The 22,088-nt window shown below is 36.6% G+C and overlaps 2 protein-coding genes across 4 annotated transcripts in view; both read right to left on the bottom strand.

Moving 5' to 3' along the window:
• Positions 1-2,483: 2,483 nt before the first annotated feature.
• Positions 2,484-20,923, bottom strand: LOC150100521 (mitochondrial translation release factor in rescue). Its single transcript, XM_090403032.1, has 2 exons — positions 20,629-20,923; positions 2,484-2,794 (listed from the first exon to the last, which is right to left on the bottom strand). The coding sequence occupies exons 1-2, from the start codon at positions 20,921-20,923 to the stop codon at positions 2,574-2,576; spliced, it is 516 nt and encodes a 171-aa protein (XP_090259158.1). The 3' UTR covers positions 2,484-2,573.
• LOC150100520 (mitochondrial ribosome and complex I assembly factor AltMIEF1) overlaps positions 20,842-22,088 on the bottom strand; it is a 60,572-nt gene continuing 59,325 nt past the window's right edge. For 2 of the 3 annotated variants that reach the window (XM_090403033.1, XM_090403034.1), the window contains exon 3: positions 20,842-20,974. In XM_090403033.1, the coding sequence (XP_090259159.1) occupies positions 20,936-20,974 (39 nt within the window). In that variant the 3' untranslated portion in view covers positions 20,842-20,935. The remainder of the gene's footprint in view (positions 20,975-22,088) is intronic. The other variant, XM_090403035.1, reaches the window with a different exon arrangement.

The raw sequence follows: 22,088 nt of genomic DNA, 5'->3' as shown, positions 1-22,088 counted from the left end.
GCAGGCCATTCGCTATAACAGTGTATCTCAAGTGGGCCGCTAAAAATGATATTATTGAAACTCTAATACAGGAGTATCAAACTCAATTGGTACTGCAGGCCATTCGCTATAAAAGTGTATCTCAAGTGGGCCGCTAAAAAGTTTAGACTAAAAAAACTTTTACTAACTAGAATCGAAGGGAAGTGAAAGAATGAGTATAAATAAATTGGAAAATTAATAACAAAAATTTTATTTATTCTAAGTTATTACAAGACATATAATGATTATGAGAACTAAAAAAAAATAAAGAATATTTTTATTACGGGAATAAAAGGCATTAGCGAATTTTTTTTTAATGAATATTTACAATAGATGGCATTTAAACCAAATTAAACTGAAATTAATTTTATTGTTGCTCTGCGTTTAAGTTGGTGGGCACACTCACACACATCTTACTGAAAACAATAGTTTTTAGTTAAATATTGTGTTTGCCGGTGCAACCATATGTTGCACCGGCAAAAGGCCCCTTGAGACTAAACAGCATGATTAATGTGGGAGGAGACATGTGATTCATCAGTTAGTGCCTTGTTTATCCCAGTTGTCTCTAACTGCACTAAAGAAATATATTACACAGACACCAAATGCCTCTGTACTTTATTCAATGGTACAATAAAACTACTTGTTTTCCTTACATCTGCAATATACTGGCAGTTGGGAGAGGGCATGTTGTTTACCGCAGGGAGCGAGTTATCGCCCCGACTTGAAAGTGGTTAAACTTTATTTTCGTATGCGATGTATATGCAAAACTTTTAAATTTATTTTTTCGTAAAGTAAAATCAGGGGTGCGTGTAATATGCAAGGGTGAGTTATATTCGAGTAAATACGGTATTTCTGTTTTATTATAAAAAGCAACATCCTTTTTTTCATCTTTCCTTGAGGCGTCGTGGGCCGCATGTGGCCCACGAGCTGCCAGTTTGACACCCCTGCTCTAATAGAACCATCAATTTCTATTCCAACGAAGCATCTCTCTCTGACAGCTAAAATTAAGCATATATGGCATACCTTATCTACATTTTAAATAGGAGTATATAAAGTGCCTTCAAACGACAGACTGGAAGATCTGTTAACATGTTCAAGGAATTTAAGAAATGCATGTCATCATCATTATGCCATGTGAGGACTATTAACATTCCTTATATGGAAGAAACATGCTACAGAGAAGCTTGTAAAGTCAGCAATGAAGCATTCTCTAAACTTGACAAGTATGGCTACATTAATTTCCAAAAGTTTGAGAGATTTTAAGACCACCTTTAGCCTAATTTAAATTTAGTCTTATAGGATAGGATGTACCATGCTAGGAAGTTAGTTTTGTCCTTTTGAAGACAAAATTGGTGTTCTCCAAACACCAAGTTTGTGCTCTACGTCAGCACTTCCTATAAACTGCAGGCCACGGCCCCCTTGGGAGCTGTTAGTTTTTGTTGAGGGGGGTCGTGCAATAATGAAAACAAACGTAAAATGTTTTAAGACTAAGTAGATGTTTTTATCTTAAAAGAAACATTTAATTTTTATTTTTTGTAAGATGCTAAAAATGTAATATTTGCATTTGATTTTTGCAATATTCACTGTGCATGTTTTGTATTGAATATAAATACAATAAATATTATGTCTGTATTAAGATTTTTTTTTTTTTTTTTTCCAATGGGGGCCATGAAATATTTTAATTTTTCCAAAGGGGCCTTTACATCTATAAGTTTGGGAAGCACTGCTCTGTGTTGTGACAGGTGTTTTTGTGCTCTGATGTTTGAAATTCAGCAAAATAGCAACAGCTTTTGGTTTGGTTGAGTCAGTACTCTTAAATATTTGGTTGAGTCAGTACTCTTAAATAATATTAATAAAGGCAATAATAATAATAAATATAAAGTCTTAATAATAAAAATAAAGTCAAAGATGAACAAAAATAGAACAATTCCAGTTCTTTTTTGGACTTAATTTGCAAAATTCTTTTTTTTTTCTGAGCAGCAACACTCATTTCACCATTATAAAATTCGTCCAACTTTGTCTGAAGTGCAGTCATGCTGTTTCTCTGTTACACAATAGATTACGATGCTGATGGCATTTTACAACAATACCTGCGAAAGAGAGAGATAATACCTTCACGTTTCATGGACAGCTGTGACAAATTGTAGAAACGTTCCAATCACTATTAACATTAACATTTCTAGAATTCTCCAGCATAATCCCTCTGTAAAGCAATCTTATTTAACAACACTACCAAAATATCAAGGCAAAAATTGTTAGTTCTTTCTGCAGTTACTGAAGCCACTAGTGTAAAGAATGTCTTCCATAAATAAATCTATATAGGAAAAACCAAAGGTTTTATTATTGTGATTATTTTGTTCTATCTTTATTTTTTATAAACTGGAGACTGAAGGATAGCAGAGCTTGGGTTATCAAGACTCTAATACCCGATATAATACTTCTAAAAGCACGATAATACAGATACCTACTGTTTAAAGTATGTTTATTAATACGAAAAATATTTCTGAATATCAACAGATCAGGGAAAAAAAAAATTCATGGCAAGGTAATAAATCTTAGTCCATATTTTCTCTCTCTTTGAATTCTTTCTTGATGCGTCTAAGTTTTTCAGCACGATTCCAGTTCTTTTTGGACTTAATTTGCAAAATTCTTTTTTTCTGAGCAGCAACACTCATTTCACCATTATAAAATTCGTCCAACCGTGTCTGCAAGAGCAGTCGTGCTGTTTCTCTGTTACGCAAGAGATTACGATGCTGATGGCATTTTACAACAATACCTATATTAAAATAAAGTATCAATATTTAAATAATAGAATACTGTTATCTCTTTCTCTCTAATATGTGTGTATATATAAATATATAACTTTTTTAATTAATTTTTTTTTTTTACTCAAAGTGCTAACTACTATTGGATCTGTTATCAGACAACAATCCTGTTCTTGTCTGTTATCAGACAAGAACAGGATTTCAGATTTATAGTTTAGCATGATATTTGTAGTATGGAAATAATCTCATCTCATCTTCCTTATACCCTCTTTTACCTTGCGGTGTCGAGAGTCCACTGATCATCGGACCTCACTCCGTTTACAGGATAAGGTGGTCAGCCTTATGCCCCGGTGTATCCTATGGCTATAGTGTTGAGTTCTCAAGGCCAGTTTGCCTGCTTTGTGGGATGAAAAACCCCAGAATAAACTGGGGAAAAAACCCTGCTGTCCACGCCCAAGACTGGCTAACTTGGCTATGGCTGAGGAAGATCCTTCACGGAAATTATATATATATATTTTTTTCCTTAGTAATTATCTCTGCACAGAGTAGTGTTTAATTATATCTCATTTGAAGTCTAGATTACAAGTAATGAAATTTCAGCAATGGAACAAATTGCACATACATTCTCTCTAATAATACTGCTTGCACACTAGAATGTCTGAAAGATATCAGTTTCTTCAAGGATGATGAACAAATCCATGTCCATAACAAAGGTGACCATATTGCCTCCAATTGGTGAAAGTGACCATGTAATCTTGACTTGGGAGATTATACATGAGGAATATTCTGTCAAGAATGGAAGAATATGTGGAACTACAAGGCAGCTAATTATGAAAACTGTAGGAAGAAGCTTAAATATATGCCATGGCATAAAATACTACAAGGTAAGTAGTACATTAGATATAGTTAAGGGTCATCTAGAGGAAGCAGTATTAAATTGTATACCTAGGGTAAGGAGGGTTAATTGGGTAGGAGTTAGAAGAAGAAAATGCTGTGGAAGGTATACAAAGAGAAAGGTGACAGCAAACTCATGAACACTACAAGAGGCAAGAAAGGTGACCAGCATGGCAAAATCAGATTATGAGAAGAATCTAGCCAAGCAGGTCAAAGGAAATCCCAAAGAGTTCTTTCATTATGTGACAAGTAAGAGGAAGAATGACTATAGAATATTAACCTTAATGAGTGATGATGGTCAGGAGGAGACAGAAGCAGGTGAAATAGTTGAGTTACTGAGTGACCACTATGTAAGGGTACATCATCCTAGCGAGGTTACTGCTTTAACCTTTGTGACAGTAACTAATGTAGGAACAGAGGTGGATGAATCTGGAGGTTCATAGGATGTAGAATCTCAACATCAGTACAGTTGTGGAATTAGATGGGATATCAGCTAGGGTTTTGCAAGAATGTGCAAGGGAACTGGCAATGCCTTTGACTATCATCATCATCAAATTCCTGATGTGTACAGGATATGATAGTACTACATGAAAAATTTACATAATTACTAAAGCTCTGGTAGAAATCCAAGGGAGTGGAAAGAGGCCAGGCAAAATAATTCTCTTGCATAACGGAGGTTATAAGACTGCAGTAACAAATTATAGACCAGTATCTCAGGTGTGGTGGTAAAGTAATAGAAAAATTGGTCAAAAAGAGAATTCAAGAATAGGTAGATAAAAGCGATACTGTATGAGGGTCAACATGACTTTGTGAAGGGTCAGTCATGCCTTAGTCATTTACTACCTTTTTTTTTTTTATAATAGAGTAACAGCTGAGTTGGATAAAGGAAAAGGCTATACAATGATTTTGCAAAGGCATTTGACAGAATACCACATGGTGCTCTGTTATACAAATTAGAATAAATGGGGATGGATATGACACTGACAAAGTGGATAAGAGGGTGTCTGCTGGATAGAATTCAAAAAAATGGTATCTGGAGGGGTAGAATTGAAGCGAAAACAGGTGACTAGTGGTGTGCCACAAGGTTCAGTCCTAGGACCATTGCTGTTTAATCTGTACATAAATGATATAAGAAATAACCTGAAAGAAAATAGTCAGTTGTTTGCTGATGATGCAAAATTAGGTAGAGTAGTAATTAAGGAGATGTAGAGAGTTTTCAGGATTATGTGGAATAAATAGATTACAAGCTGTGTATCACATTGATGGCAATGACTTTTTGCTAAGGTAGCCCATAAGATTACTTGGCTATTGAAGAATACATTAACAAGTAAAGATAAGGAATTTGTTATTCTTCTTTATAAGGCTTTGATATGCTCACATCTTCATTATTGTGCTCAAGTCTGGTTTCTTGGGGATGAGGAAGCGGTGGAGAGGATTGAGAGACGAGTGACCTGTGAAATGTTCCCTATGGGGATAGATTGAGGATGGATTGCAGAAGTTGGTTGATAGGAGAAAATCAAGGAATATGATAGAAACATTTAAGTTACATAAAGGGTTTTATAGGGTAGATGCAGGGGAAATGTTTCAGCACTTGACTAAAGGGAACCAGAACAAGGGATCATCCCTGGAAGTTGAATAAAGGTGTGGTTAGTAGTCAAGACTAGATTTTTATTCTGGGAGAGTTGTGAATGAGTGGAATGGGTTGCCAGAGTCAGTTGTGAGTACTTTGTCTGTTAATGGGTTCAAGGAGAGGTTGATAGATTGTGTTGTCCACAATGAGTTTTCAGCCTCCATGGAGGTGTCCACATAATAATAAATCTCAAAATGTTCTTGGATATTTCATGAACCAAATTTCAAATGTTACTAGAATTTGGACTTGCTCATGTGCCATAGATTGCTAAATGAGAAACTTGTTTCAGGAAAGGGAGGAAATTTCTGAATGACTTTAATGCAACAATGAAAACTTTTCGCATCTAAAAACGAAATAAATTCTCTTGGTGTATTTTTATTTCTCTCAAGGAAGTGGGCAAGCTCTCCAAGAGAAGGGCAGAAAACTGCAATCTTTATATGGCCCAGACACTCACATCAATGTCAGTAATAGTATGAGTTCTACTTGTTTTTTTTTTATGAGATGTGGAATTAAACACCTTAATTGTCAGAGATCAAGTAACTTGAGAAGTGATTGAAGAAAGCCTTCAAAAAAGTTGCTCTAGTTGTGGACTAGAATTTAATGTATAATAGCCTTTCTCTGGGCTACCTGGTGCAAAAACCATTTCCACATGGCTATACCTTTATAACTTGATATATTCTAGAAAGCATAAAGTAAACATTTTTTCATTCTGTTAAAACATAAAATATAAGGATGTCAAAATGGAAGAATAGGAAGTTTAGATTTATGTAACTTAACATTTTATAGGTATTTTAAAAATCAAAACAAAAATTCATTAAATGTATTTTTAAGTCCACGTTGAAAACTTGGCATTAATATTTCCTATTACAAATATTACATGGGGAGGGGGGGAATCCAGCAATGCATTTTTCTGCGATCATGGGATGAACATAATCTGCTTAATACCATTATCAAAATTATATGTTTAAAAATATTAAAAAAATATATATATATATATATTTTTATCCCAAAACAGTAGGGTTTTTTAAAGTGAATCCTGCCCATGAAAAGTCTGTTTAGCATCAAGTACACTGGTATTAGTTGTGTGGGTGTGCCAAAGCTAGACAATCCAGAAATCCTTCTCTGCCAGAGATCAAGTAACTTGAGAAGTGAATGAAGAAAGCCAAACATTGAACAGTTTTTTTCAGGACTCCAATGCTTTTTTTTTTTTTTTGCACTAAGCACTTAAAAAAAAATCTAGGAATGCCAAAATTAAAAATGGAAAAGCTTGGTCTCACACCAAATACTGAAATTCATCCACCACCACCGTAAGATTTGAGCCCACTGCCTGTTGAGTTGAGGGGCAAATACAAGGATGGTCTGAAAAGTTCTCAGCCTAACAAGGAAATAAACTAATTTATATTATTTTTATTTTTCAACATAATCCCCCCTTAAGACTAATACATTTATTCCAGCGATGCTCCAGCGCCATTATCCTATCCCTGTAGTGGTTCTCAATAAGATCTCAAACTACCCCCCACCCTCTACAGCTGCAATCACCTCTTGATTTGAAGAAAAATGCTGCCCAGCGAGGAAGAGTAAGAGGGAACCAAATCTGGCGAATAGGGTGGATGTTCCAACAATTCATAGTGCAGATCCCTTAATTTTCCCATTGCCAAAACACTTTTGTGGGCAGGTACATTGTCCTGATGAAAGATGATTTTTTTTTCTTCTGCAAACTGGGTCTTTTCTCATGAATTTTTTTGTCTAGTCTGGTTAAAAGATGGAATAATATTCCCCGGTTATTGTTTTACCCTTTTCAAGATAATTAATGAACAGAATGCCTTTAGCATCCCAAAACACTAAAGCCATGACCTTTCCTGCTGATGAAACTGGCTTCTGTCCACTGTTTTGACTGCTGTTTGGATTCTGGTGTGGAATAGTGAATCCAAATCTCATCCATAGTAATAAATCGACACACAAAATCAGTTTTATTCTTGTTAAAATGCTCCAAGCACTGTTCAGAGATTTTCATGCAAGTGCGTTTTTGATCTGCTGTGAGCAAGCGTGGCACCCGTCTTTCACAAAGCCTTTTTGTTTGCAATTCTTCATGCAAAATATATTCTACACGTTCTTTTGAAATGCCTATATAGTCTCAGCAATTTCATGCACTTTGACTCGTCGGTCATCCAATATCTTATCATGCACTTTCTGGCATTGTTACACTTTTTGGACATCACGTGGATCATCTTCAAGGCTGGTATGGCCTCGTTTAAACTTCGCAGCCCATTTCTTAATTGTCAGAAACGAAGGAGAAGAGTACCCATAAACTTCGAATGAATTTCTTTTGCGTTAAACCTTCTTTTAAAAAGAATTTTATAACTGCATGATACTCAATTTTATCCATTTCAAGGGATACAGAACACTTTTGCTTCAGACAACTGTATAAAACAAACTATTTGATAGAATGACTTGCAATTACACATGGATGCTTACGACAGATCTACCAACGAGAAAAAAAAAATCTTGCCAATAGTGTTGCTATCTATGGTCGAGGCCGAGAACTTTTCAGATCACTCATATAAACTGAACACTTGAGCCAACCAAGCAGCAATTAAGTTACTATTGTTGCTACATGTCAGTCCATGCATCTATCAAAACTCTAGACTTATTCTGCTTTCAGATATATTACTTCTTGATTTATGCCTCATAGCAAATCTTTACAAATTTTAGTCCTGTTAACTTAAAAGTCCTTGACTAACAGGACTAAAATTTGACCTCTGAACCTTATAACTGTTAAATATTCTTGCATGGGCTTCTCCAAGCTACCTAGCCATAATTTTAAGATGGAATTTAAAATTTGTGCTGATCGAAATTGAGAATAAATATTACTTCAAGTGACAAAAACTCATCTATAATTATATATAAATTAAAGATGCTAAGAAATTATATTCTTGGTTTCATGCTTTATTCAAGTATAAGCAAACAAAGTTTGCTCGTGAAGTCACTTCATGACTGGAATACTTTTATATAGAGCCTAATGTCTTCACATCAATTGCCTTAGTATCACATAATGCAACACACATATATAATGTTATGCATTATGAGAAGGGCCACTACCCAGACTGGTTTCGACCTTTATTAAAGTCTCATCAGTGGGAACCAGACCCATCTGCATTACTTCTACCTTGGTAGAAGTAATGCAGAAGTCATTCTATATACAAGTAGCCAAAAGGTGTCACATCTTATTACTGAAATACTCTGATTAGAGATAGATGTTGAAAGATCTGTTTCACTTGTTTATACTATAAATTAAAAGATGCCAAGAAATTATATTATTGGTTTCATCCTTTATCCATGTAAGCAAACAAAGTTTGTGCATGAAGTCACTTCAATAAGGCTAATAATGTGAAGTCATTAGATTCTATATAAAAGTATACCAGTCGTGAAGTGACTTCACGCCCAAACTTTGTTTGCTTACACTTGGATAAAGGATGAAACCAAGAATATAATTTCTTGGCATTTTAATTTCTAGTATAACCAAGTGAAAAAATCTTTCAACATAATTATATATGTAAGGACAGAGTAGCTGAATATCAAAACCTCCATTAGTTCATTTATGTGAAAACTTACCTCATCAGGAAAAATTAAAAGCTTAAGTTCTTGTAGAAAATTGAAATAATTAAGTACTCATAATTTCATTTTTATCTTTTGTATTTCTGTTAAAGAGTTAACAGAATAACTTCAATTTTAGCCAATGCCCTTTATTGTTGATGGCATTACGATCATGTCATACCTGCATGAGTCACTGAGAGACAAGCCACGATTATCTCACCACTGGCTTCATGTTTTCACTAGAAAAAAATCTTTATTCAGAATTAAGGTGGGACAAACTGATGCCTCAGATATAACAGAAACCAGATTACTGGAGCTCATTTTTGACAGCATCCATTTCTTGCATGTATTTGTCAATATAGAATAAATATAAGAGAGAGCAGTGAACCTTATCTTCCATATCCTATTGTCTACAACATGGATGTACATTGATATTCCTTTTTTCATCTATATATTTATTCACTTAAAGCTTCGTATGTCACAGGTATATGCTTCAGCAAGGGAAAACATCCTTCAATGGGCATATACCAACCATCATTGGAATAAAAATTACAACTAATTCATTTATATATTGCTATCTCAGTCTACATCAAACCAAATGAACCTACTCACTTGCTTCAGTCAACATTTCTAATTTAATTAGGTTCTATAATAAAATTCTTGCATAACTGCTATGTGAACCAGCATCTTTCCCCCATGTTTGGGAAATATGATGCAATACATATACAATTTGATACAATGTCAGACTGCCATTTGGTATGCATGTCAAAGACAATCTCTTCTACAAGCTCCTGAACATGTAATAACCTTGGCAAGTTTATATTTTTGTACTACACTATCTCTAGCTGTATATTATTTAGGCAGCTGCTTTTAAAGAGCTTCTAGAAGACTTATTCTCTAAGAAGTTCTTCAGCAAAGACATCCAGGGAAGAGTTCTCCAATTTCTATACAGATGATTTGAGATTAGAGTAATCTAAAAAATTATTAGACAAAAGTTTGCACATGATAAAATATCTTGGTGATGAGGCAAACTGCCTCTGTATACAAACATACTAATCATGAAAATATCATGTGCAGACTTTTGTTTGCTCACACTTAGAATACAATTTACTTGTTTTTTCCCAACAAAAACACTGGAAATGGAAATATAACTTCTGCCACTGAATTAACTCAGCATCTCAAGTCAAACTCTTAATGATGAGGTCAGAGACTGGGTTGCAATCCTTCCAATAATGTATGACATTACATTATACATACTTGAAAAAGAATATTACAGTAACTTGATGTGAGGCATACTTCTTTATATATACTCTTTTTATATATATACAGTGTAGCTGTGACGATGTTTCATGTGTAAACACACACGTGCTTAGGTATAATAAGAACTAAAGAGCACATAAATTTTTTTCCTTCTCAGCAAGAAAAAAAATTGTTACAGAATCATTTGTTGAATGTGCAGCCTTATCTGATGTTTCCAGTCAACTCCTTTTGGAACAATAACTGTGGTGACTATGGTATTCTGTAAGCATTCTGAATACATAAAAGATGTATCATTAAGACAGACACACTTTGAACTTTTCATAGACTGTATATTCTCTTCATCAGTTTTGTCAGTCTCCTATACTGACTGTAGACGGTCAGTATCAGGGAAAATAGGGCAATCATCATTAGGAAGAGATTACAAATGAGTTACATAAAAATCAGGTCTGAAATAAACACTGGCAATCTCATTTGCATTGGAACTAAACAGAGGGATTGTTCTTTCTCAGCTTTGCATAAGGTTTTTTACTGTACATCATATTCTGGAACAGAATTTATCATTTACCAGTCTTACTTTGTGCTGAGTCATATGTCCTACCAAAGTCACAAATACTTAAGCAAGATGGATGAACTTTTGTAAGTTATTTTTTATTGCTTTACAGAGAATTAAGTGTATAGATAGAAAAATAAATTTCTAACTAAACAAACACCAAACTCATGGACCCAATTTCACCTACTTCATTCCATCCACCTCTGTTCTTTGAAACAGCCTTTATCACGCTATTTTCCCCAGTGAATACAACCCCGGCTCTTCAAAAAAAAAAGATTTTTTTTCTCTAAAGTAATTCCGCATATATGGATTTAAACTATAAAATGATTGATTCAAGATAAATTAAAAGTATATGTTTAATGAAACAACTAAAATTACTTGTTTTAAGTTTATAGTTAAATGTTTTGGCTAATTTCTCTCTCATCATCATCAAATTCCTGCCATGTACCCTCAAGGGGTGTACAGGATATGACAGTACTACATGAATATATTATATCATTACTAACTTCCTATCTACAATTTTCTTCCAAATCAGTCTGTTACTTGTCAAGACTCCAACACTATCAGATCTTATATTTCTATCATCTAAGGAACTTTGTACCATATCAATCCACATATATCTTGGTCTTCCTCTGGGTCGTTTTCCTGCCACCCTGGCAGAGAACACTTGTTTTGCTAATCTTTCCACTCTTTAAGTGACCATACCACCTAAGATTAGCTCTGCTAACACATTCCTGGATGCTGACAATGTCAAGTTCTTTCCTAATATCCTCATTTTTAATATGATATTGCCATTGATGCCATCTGTTCACGCCTCTAATCTTTCTCAGAACTCTCATATCTGCGGTCTCTAGTCTTTGGTCAAGTGTTTTACTTCTGACCCAGCTCTCAGATCCATAAGTTAAAACTGGTTTGAACACTGTCTTGTATACAGCTAATTTAGTGTTCACTAATTTCTCTCTTATTCCATATGAATTTATTCTATTGACTTCGCACCATACCAGCTTTGCCAATTCTGTTGTCTATTTCTATATTTAATTTACCATCTTCAGTAAAAATCGTGCCTAAGTAGCTGAAATGTTTTACTTGTTCCACAGGTTCTCCATTCACAACACAGTTGACATTTTCAATGTCTTTGTCTTTTTATTGCTGACCTTCATACCATATCTATTACAACAGCTATTCAAATTAGTCGGAGAATCTTGCAGACTTGTAGCGGATTTATTTAGAAGTATAACATCATCCGCATAAAGCAAAGAGCTGACATTAACATCTCCAATTTTGATATCAGGTTTAATACCACTTTCCTTCATAATGTGATCCAAATAGATAATGAATAACAGAGGGGATAATGTACATCCTTGTCTCACACCAGATTTAACATTAAACCATCTTCCTGTACTTCCTTCAATTCTAACTGCTGACTTACAACTCAAATAAAGACTAAGTATTGCTTGATATAATGCCCCATTGACACCATATAACTGCAGCGTATTGAATAGCTTCTCTCTTGGCACCTTGTCATATGCCTTTTCCAAATCAACAAAACTTAAATACAGATCTTTGTTATATTCCCATGCTTTCTCGACTATTTGTCGTAAAGTGAAGATCTGATCCTGACAGCCTCTATTTGGCCTGAATCCAGCTTGTTCTTCACCAAGCTTTTCTTCCACAATTCTTCTCAACCTTTTCTAAAGTATACTTGCATAGATCTTGCCAGGAACACTCAGTAGGGAAATATCTCTGTAATTTTCACATTCAGTTTTATTTCCCTTTTTATATATGGGTACTATGAGAGCTCTACTCCAATCATCAGGAATTCGTCCCTTTGTCCAGGCTTTCTGAACTAAACAGTGTAGCCACTGTAAGACTCTTATACCACCATACTTCAGCATTTTTGGTCGAATATCATCTACTCCTGCTGCCTTTCCACATTTCAAGACTTTGATGGCTTTTTCTACTTCAAGTATGGATATGTATTCCTGACTGCATGGCTGGTCGGTGTTTTTTTTATCACTGCTTGTTTCATTTAGCAGTTTTTCAAAGTAATTACTCCATACTTCAAGGATATCTTTTTCTCCTGTTTTCATGTCACCTTTATCATCTCTAACTCCTTTTACAGCACTCTTTCCTCCATTCCTAAGCTTCTTCAACAACTTCCAGAATATTTTGCCACCTCCTTGATATTTATTTTCTATATTCTTACCAAAGTCCTCCCATGACTTTTGTTTAGCTAGTTTTACACACTGTTTAGCATTCTTACATTTGTCTCTGTATTCTGTAAGAGTAAAAGCTGACTTATTTGCCAGAAACTTTTGATATGCTTTCTTCTTTTCCTTCACTGCCTCTTTAACTTCCTGTGTCCACCAGGGAGTTCTGATTTTTTTATCCTTGCACACAACCTCACCACATGTCTCTTTGGCAGAATCAGTCAATGTTTTCTTCAGAGTCTGCCACTGAATCTCCAAGGTTTGATTCCTGTTCTCAATCTCTTTCATTTTCTTTTCAATAATCATTCTGTATTTTAATCTACAGTTCACATCTGAGAGCTGCTCAACTTTTATTCGCTTTAAAACTTTCTTACATGTCATTCTTTTCAATATGAAATTCAATTTTATCCTGCTCAAGACTAAATAGTGATCACTTCCAATTTCAAATCCTCTGTACACTCTGGTGTCCTGCACCAGGGAGAAAACATCGCTATCAACAATAACATAGTCAATGAGACTTTTCTTATTCCTAGCCTCTTCTCTCCATGTGAATTTGTGTGCATTTTTATGTTGGAACATGGTATTAGTAATAACCAGTCCATGTCCTGAGCAGAAATCCAACAGATATTTGCCATTATTATTAGCTTTGCTCTTTTCTCTAAATTTTCCCAAAATATTTCTGTATGTCTCACAATCATTTCCTACTCTGCTATTTAGATCCCCAACAAGGACCAACTTTTCCTTTTTCATTGTGTCAGTTGCTTTTTCTAAAGCGTCAAAAAATTCCTCCACTTCTACCTTAGTAGAACCTTCTATGGGACCATAGGCATAAATAAGTCTCATTGTCCAGTTCCCCATTCTCATATTTGCCCACATTACTCTGCTTGAGACTGACTGCCATTCAAGAAGATTAGCCTCGTATTTTGTGTTGAATACTATGGCTACTCCTTTTCCTTGATTATCATTGCCTGAAAATAACATTTTGTATTTATTGCTCAGAAAGATCTCACCAGTTTTGGTCTTTTTTGTTTCAGTCACCCCTATTATGTCGATCTGGTACTTATCTAATTCCTCAGTTAGCTCAATTTCCTTGCCATTCAGGCTTCTTACGTTGATAGTACCGATCTTTAACTCTGGTGATGTTGAAGTGGGGTTTGTTTTCAGATTTGTTCCAGTAGCTGACTTTTCACTGTTCACCCTGGTTCCCTGGCAAAAACAACGGGGGTCTTGTTTAACCGGGCGACGCCCCAGCCGGCATGAAATTTTGTCATGTTGTACCATCATTTTTTTATTTTGGTTTAACCAATAAGAATACAATTTGGTCGGCTAAATCCCAAATTGCCAGCCCATCCTCGTTCGTTCAGTATCAAAGTAGATACGCAACAGGGTGCACCACGAGAAGGTGAGGATTGGACATTAGGTCAAAAGTCCTGGTCGGTTCTCCGCATTCCTTTAAAGGCTATGTGGAGGTCTCCTCTCAGTTATACAGCTTTGACCCTTAAGCACCCCATTATAAATTTATTCAGTTCATTCCCCTGCCATACTACCTGCTTTGCTATTTACATATATTAATTTCCATCTTCAATAGAAATTGTGTATGTGGCTCCTACCCATGAAAGATTTTTGTAACCTATAGCATATGGAATCAGTCCTGCTAATGGGTGACTTCAATGCACATGCTGGAACAGATGACCAGACATGGAGGGGTGTGGTTGGGAGGAATGGTGCCCCTGACCTTAACGCGAATGGGCTGAAATTATTGGACTTCTGCTGTACTAATAGCTTGTCCATAATGAATACCTTCTTCCAGCACCGAGAAGTCCATAAGTATACCTGTTACAGGGATACACTAGAACAAAGGTCTCTGGTTGACTTCTTTATAGTCTCAGCAGACCTATTTTCCTCAGTGTTGGACGTTCGTGGGAGAAGATGGGCAGAATTGTCAACTGACCACCACCTTGTTGTGTGCACTCTACGGCTTCAGAAATCAGATGCTACCATCAATGCTGGTAGGCCTGAGCAGCTATACCGCGTGAAATGGGAGACATTGGAAAATGAGGCTGTGAGGAAGAATTTTGCAGACATTTCCTCCAGGTTCAAAGAGATTCCCAAGCATACTGCAGATGTTGAGGAGGAATGGAAGCTGTTCAGAACAGCTGTCACTGCCTCTGCACTCTCATGGTGTGGCAGAAAAGCGGCTCGGCGTGGCAATGGGCAGTGAGAAAAGAATACCTTGGTGGAACCAAGAAGTCCGAAAAACTGTCCAGGCAAAAAAGGAGTCCTACCTAACATAGCTTAGAGTCAGGTCACCTGAGATGCGTTTGCAGTATGCTGAGGTACGAAAAGCTGCTGCTATGGCAGTAAAAACAGCAAAGCAGAAGGCTTGGGAATCCTTTGGAGAAAGATTAGACTCATCCTATGCAAATGCAAACAAAGTATTCTGGCAGACCATCCGCCGCCTTCGAGGGAGGAAATCGTGCACAGCAAGGGCAATTAAGGCCTCTGATGGTGCACTTTTAACAACCGAGAAGAATATCCTCCACAGATGGAGGGAATACTTTGAGAGCCTTCTTAACCTGGGTGGCCCAGCAGTTGTGGATCCAACAGGTGCAGATCAGGGCAATAACTAGTCTCACAGCAGTAGGTCCATTTAGCAATAAAATCGGGCAAAGCTGCTGGCGATGATGAAATTTGGCCCGAAATGCTAAAAGCCTTAAATCGAGATGGTGTTCTCTGGCTGACTCGAGTGTGTCAGGCTGCTTGGATATCTGGGCGAGCACCAAAGCAATGGCAGACAGGCATAATAATACCAGTCTTTAAGAAGGGAGACTAGAAGGATTGCAGTAACTAACATGGCATCTCTCTCTCTCTGCTCAGCCTGCCTGGGAAAGGTATGCTAAGTGCTTGGAAAGACTGTGCAGGAGCATAGTTGAGTCAAAGTTCCAGGAAGAACAATGTGGCTTTCGTCCTGGTAGAAGCACAACTGACCAAATCTTCACTTTAAGGCAAGTCTTTGAGAAATCTTGGGAATATGCCAAGAATGTCTACACATGTTTTGTGGACAGGAGTATGGAGTGGATGGTCAACTATTAGCTGCCATCAAGTCCCTGTATGAATGCCCAGAGTTTTGTGTCAGGGTAAACAGCACAAAGTCTGAACCTTTCACAGTCTCCGTTGGCCTCCGCCAAGGGTGTGTTCTGTCATCCCTCCTTTTCATGCTATTTATGGACTGGATTGATAGGCACAGCCGAGGCAGTGAGTGTGTCAGAATTGGAAAATGTAGCATTGGACGTCTGCTTTTTGCAGATGACCTAGTTCTGCTTAGCTCTTCCACAGATGACCTCCAGCAGACCCTGGATAGGTTTGTAGCTGTTTGTGCAGACGCCAGAATGAAGATCAGTGTGGCCAAAACTAACAACATTTGTGGTCTCAAGACAACCATCCCAGTGCACTCTAAATGTAAGTGGAGTCCCAATGAGACAGGTGGAGAAGTTTAAATACCTTGGGTCCATATTCACGAATGATGGAAAATGGGACGTAGAGCTAGATACTCTAATTGGCTTAGCAAGCTCAATATTGCGGGAGCTTGGCCGTTCAGTAGTATTGAAGCAGGAGTTAAGCCAGAAGGCAAAGCTGGCTGTCTTCAATACAGTCTATGTCCCCATCCTCGCCTATGGTCATGAGAGTTGAGTAATGACGGGAAGAATGCGGACACGAATCCAAGCGGCTGAAATGAGGTTCCTTCGAGGGGTTGCGGGGCTGACAAAACTCGACAGAGTCAGAAGCTCTGCAATTCGGGAAACCCTCAATAATCAACCACTGCTTCTCTATGTTGAGAGATCACAGTTACGCTGGTACGGGCACCTGGTCAGAATACCACAAGAGAGGCTCCCTCAGCAGGCCCTCTTTGCCAAGCCAGAGGGTGGGAGGCCACATGGAAGGCCAAGGACTCGCTGGATAGATTATATCCAAAACCTTGGGTGGACACGTTTGGGAATCCCACCAGAACACCTGAGCTTGGTGGCAGAACATCGTGACCATTGGAAATTCCTCTTGCAGCTGTTGCCCCCACAACCCAATTAGGAAGAGTGGGCCTTGAAGATGTATGTATAGATTTTTGGATTATTTTACATAGTTCAAAAACCTCTCCAGAGACCAAACATGGAACTTTTTCAAGTTCCTTCAGGTCTCAAATAAGCACTTTAGTCGTCTCACAACTGGTCAATAAAATTCATCTCCCACCTAACGAAAATCACAAACCACAATGGGATTCGAACCGACAGCCTATTGAGTGGAGAGCAGGTATGTTAACTATTCAGCCAATCAGGCTAGTGATGATAACTGAAACATATTACTTGTTCTATAGGTTTTAAAAGAGGTAAATCGTGAGTAGACATATTGGTACACAATAAATAACGGAAAAAACTCACATAGAAAGATTATTTATTAGTATAATTTTCGCCTGTGTGTCACAGGCATCTTCAGTACATTAAGCTCAAAATCAAAATTAAACACTAACTGACAATTCCAAAAAGCGCCACCTAAGTAGCTGGTGTAAGATAACTAAAAAGGTCAATAACTTTCCTAAAAAAAAAAAAAAAAAAAAAAAAAAATTAATACAATAAAAAGTTAGGAAAGATTAGCTGATTTGTAAAGTACTATCTCCCATAAAGGGGATAGATGTAAGCCATCAGATCTGTTTAAGTTAGGAGAATGAAGTAGAGGTTCACATGTTTCTTTATAAAGGCGTTCCATGAGAAACTGACTTTTGTGAAGAACTCTCGTCTTTCTCCAATGAACTCTGTGTCTAGTGAAGATGGCATGTTCAGAAAGTCCAGACTTTTCAGGTTTAAAGTATTCGATATAAGATTGGTGTTCTTCTAGCCAAATAGAGGCGGATCTTCCTGTTTGTCCGAAATAAGATAATCCACAACAGCACGGAATCTGGTAGACACCTGGATGATTAAGATGTGGAAGCTTGTCCTTAGGAGAAGTGAGAAAGGTGGAGATTTTTCTAAACGGTAGAAAGGCAACAAAAATATTCAGTGGTTTTAAAACTTTTGCTATACGTTCACTGATGCCTTGTACATAAGGGATAGTAATGCGCGTTATTTCCTCTGTGTTTGAAGAGGAAGACATATTAAAACTACTCAAAGTTCTTTTAATGAAGCAATTCTTATAACCATTAGATAGAAAGGAACTACAATACATAACTTCTTTCTATCTAGACATTTAGTGAAGCTACTACCACTCTCACAAACAATTCTCCCTCCTTCGTCAAAAATTCAGCACACCTAAAAAGCATCTTACAACATCTTACCCTAAAAAGCTCAGACTTAATAGTAAGCTTTGACATCACTTCACTATTCACAAATGTACCACTAATAGAAACCCTCAATCTACTGAAGTCACACTTCCCCCTGATATATTTGAACTATTCAAATTCACAATACATGCAGGATATTTCACATGGAAAGGGAAAATATACAAACAAATAGATGGGACAGCCATGGGCTCCCCCCTTTCCCCCTCCAGCCAACTTTTACATAGAACACCTGGAAAAACAAGCAATCAATACAGCCACTCTCAAACCAACACTTTGGCTACGCTATGTTGACGATGTGCTTGCTATTTGGCCACATGGCCCAGAGACATTGAAAACATTCTTAGCACATTTAAATAGCCAACATCCAAAAATCCACTTTACTATGGAACTGGAAGCCAACAACTGTCTGCCCTTCCTGGATACACTCATCACACATCTCCCAGATGGTTCCTTATCATTTTCAGTTTTTAGAAAACCCACACATACAGGTAGATACTTACACAATCACACCATCATCCTTCTCAACAATATGGCATATTAAAAACGCTAACTCATAGAGCGAGAGCAATCTGTTCCAATGACAAGGCTCTTACTGCTGAACTGACTCACGCCACACCTTCTTGGCCAACGGCTACAATCCACATAAAATAAACAAAATACTAAATACTCCTAAGAAACCCCTCCCACCATCCACCACAGAGAATTACAACAAAACAGTCACCATCCCTTACATTAAAGGCACATCCGAAAAGATCTCAAGAATTCTCAATAAACATAAACTATGCACTACATTCAGACCATGTAGCAAATTAGCTACTCTCATCCGCTCACCCAAGGACAGCATTCCTCCTTTATCACATCCAGGAGTCTACCAAGTACCCTGCTCATGTAATCAATCCTACTACGGTCAAACAGGAAGAACTGTGAACATCCGCATCAGCGAACATAAAAGATACGTCCGGAATTATCATTATGGGAAGTCGGGCCTAGCAGACCATGCTCTGGATACCCCTGCACACAGGATCAACTGGAAAAACAAAAGTACTACGCAGAAACCCATATAAATCAGAGAGACTGTTCTTAGAGGTGACAGAAGCCCTAAAACACACTCCAAATCTCAACAAATATGGCTGTAGCCGAAGATCTGGGAGACAGTCATATTAAGAAAAAACTAGCACTTTTCTAGGACTCTAGTAATATATGATTTTTTTTTTTTTTTTTTCAGATAGAGGGCACCAAAATCAGGACTCTAGTCTTTGTGTTGCTGCTACAATTTTGTTTAAGTACACCATGTTGTTATAGTCTCGCGTATTGTGACAAACAGTGTTTTTGTGCTCTGAAGATGCTGGTTATAACACCAGCGAAATATCAGCATCAAGTTAATAAATTAATTATTTACTTAGTTTCTGTGTTCTATTATACCGTTAAAATAATAAACATGTTCGACGAACACATAAGTCTGTCCACACCATAGTTCTATCATTGCTCAGTTGTTTATTTTCCAAGTAATTATTCCAAACATCTAGAATATACCTTTATCAGTACTCTTTCCTTCATTTTAAAGCTTTTGAATACCTCCAGAACATTTTCCCACATCCTTCTAAAGGACTGCTAAATGTCAATGCTAGATAACCGGAAGGGGAACTTCACATTATTTTTAAGGAATGTGGAGAACTAAATGAAGTTTTTGATCGAAGGTCCAATCTTCACCTACATGCAACGCACTCTATTAGTATGTCTAAATAAACAAACACATGTAACCACAGTAATAAGTTTTAATAAGTAAATATTTCATCCTAAGCATCATAGAACATCGTCAGTACAGTTAATTCAAACAATACTAGGAATAACATAGAGTTAGGGTAGGGTGCATGATTACAAGGGATTCCACTGTAATCATACACCCTGACTGTATGTTATTCCTAGTATTGTTTGAATTAACTGTACCGATGATGTTCTATGATACTTAGGATGAAATATTTACTTATTAAAACTTATTACTGTGGTTACATGTGTTTGTTTAGTCATGAATTCTCCACAGGTTTCAATGTACAATTAACTATTAGTATGTATCTACCTCGAAACTGGAAGGAACAAGGATTACAATTCAGAATTTAGCCAACCAATTTTTATTCTTAATGGCTTAAAACGATACCATTTTATGCTCAAATGGGGCTTTGCAGAAGAACTTATTTGCTCCACTTTCTGTACATTTATTTTAACATCTAGCTTGGCTTAAGTTCTTCTCTAGCGATTACAGCAATTTTTATTTTCTTTATATATAATAATTATTTGACCAAAGAACTATTTTATGATAGTAAAGTAACATTATAGACTAACAAAAAAAAAAAAAAAATCCTATTTTGAGCAAATATACATACCAGTAGGAATATGTTTAAGTACTACACAATTTTCAGTTTTGTTCACATTTTGTCCTCCTGGACCAGAGCCCTTCACAAACTGCTCATCCAATTCTTCTTCAATTATCTCTGGCACATGAGAATGGTCTATCACATGTTTATATCTCACCAACATCAAAACATTCATCTGTAAGCCACAAAATTTCTTACTTGGATATAAGATGCCTGTCTTATATTTATGAATGTCAGCAATACAAACCACTGAATGTTTCAAGCATGTTTTGTATGCAAAATTTAGTAAGTTAATTAATAACATGTTTTATAATCCTCAGATCAGCCTTCTTTTCTCAAGAAATATCAATCCCTTCTGAAATAAAAAGTAAAAACAATATTATCCAGTGGTTAATACAAAAACAATACAAAGACACAAAATTAAAGTTACAGTCAGGTAAACTGATAAGAATAACAGAAAGAAATTATTCAAGGATAATAGGGGTGAATCTCGTGGAAAGGCTTAGACGTTGGTTATGCATTTTTTACTAAGTAATTTAAGGAAATTACGTCAACTAGGATATACATTAAAATAAATTTTAATATACTTCAATATTTCGGCAACATCACGTTGCCATTTTCAAGAAACTTAAGGAGAAGACACGTGCACGCAGGCACAACAAACAGTAAATGAGGAAGAAGCAGGAAGCTATTATTTCTCCTAAAGTCCTGATGGTGCCCCCTAGCGGGCAATGTGGTATTCTTGGGTGATTGGGCTGAAGGTCTTTGATGTAGGTTTCCCAAATTTGAGGCAGTCTCATGCAGCCAAATTCTTCAAATAACAAAAATATTAACCGAACTTATTTTAAAATGTGAAATATTGAGAATAATTATAGACTTAATAATCAAAATGAATTCACAATAAATCATGATGTAGGAAAATGAATTTTTTGGAATAGCATACATTTAGTTTCTTCATAAATATTTCTGACATCTGAATAAAACTTCTTCAAGGAATATGCTGGTAGCCAGTGCCGAAAGAAATATTATTATTGTTATTATTCGTGACACCTCCAAGGAGTCCATAGACTCATCGCGGGAGGACATTCACTGTACATCTCTCTATCTTCACCACTACAATCATACACTGTACTACATCAACGCCATCTACTGCCCACTACTACCGCAAATGATATTTTTTGTCTATAAATTGCGTGTGTTCTGAAGGGTCAATTTGTCTGTATGCAGGATGAAAAACCCGAGTTTCCGGGAGAAAAAACCCTGCCATGTCCGTTTGAGATCGGCTAACTCACCTTCGATTGAAAAAGTCCATATAAAGATTCTTCCCATCACGACGAGGATCGAACTTAGGCCTTTTCCAATCGAAGGGCACAATGTTCTGCTATTCTTCCAATTGTGCTATGGAGACGCTTATTATTCTAAATATTCTGAGAAATTGTAGGGAATAAGTTTACTCCTTAGCTGCTGAA

Source organism: Typopeltis vanoorti, chromosome 13 (assembly GCF_054136105.1).
Source record: "Typopeltis vanoorti isolate ZY-2024b chromosome 13, IOZ_Tvanoo_1.0, whole genome shotgun sequence".
Classification (NCBI taxonomy): Eukaryota; Metazoa; Arthropoda; class Arachnida; order Uropygi; family Thelyphonidae; genus Typopeltis; species Typopeltis vanoorti.
Note: the sequence above shows the minus strand (reverse complement) of the source record. Positions and strands in the feature narration are given on the sequence as shown.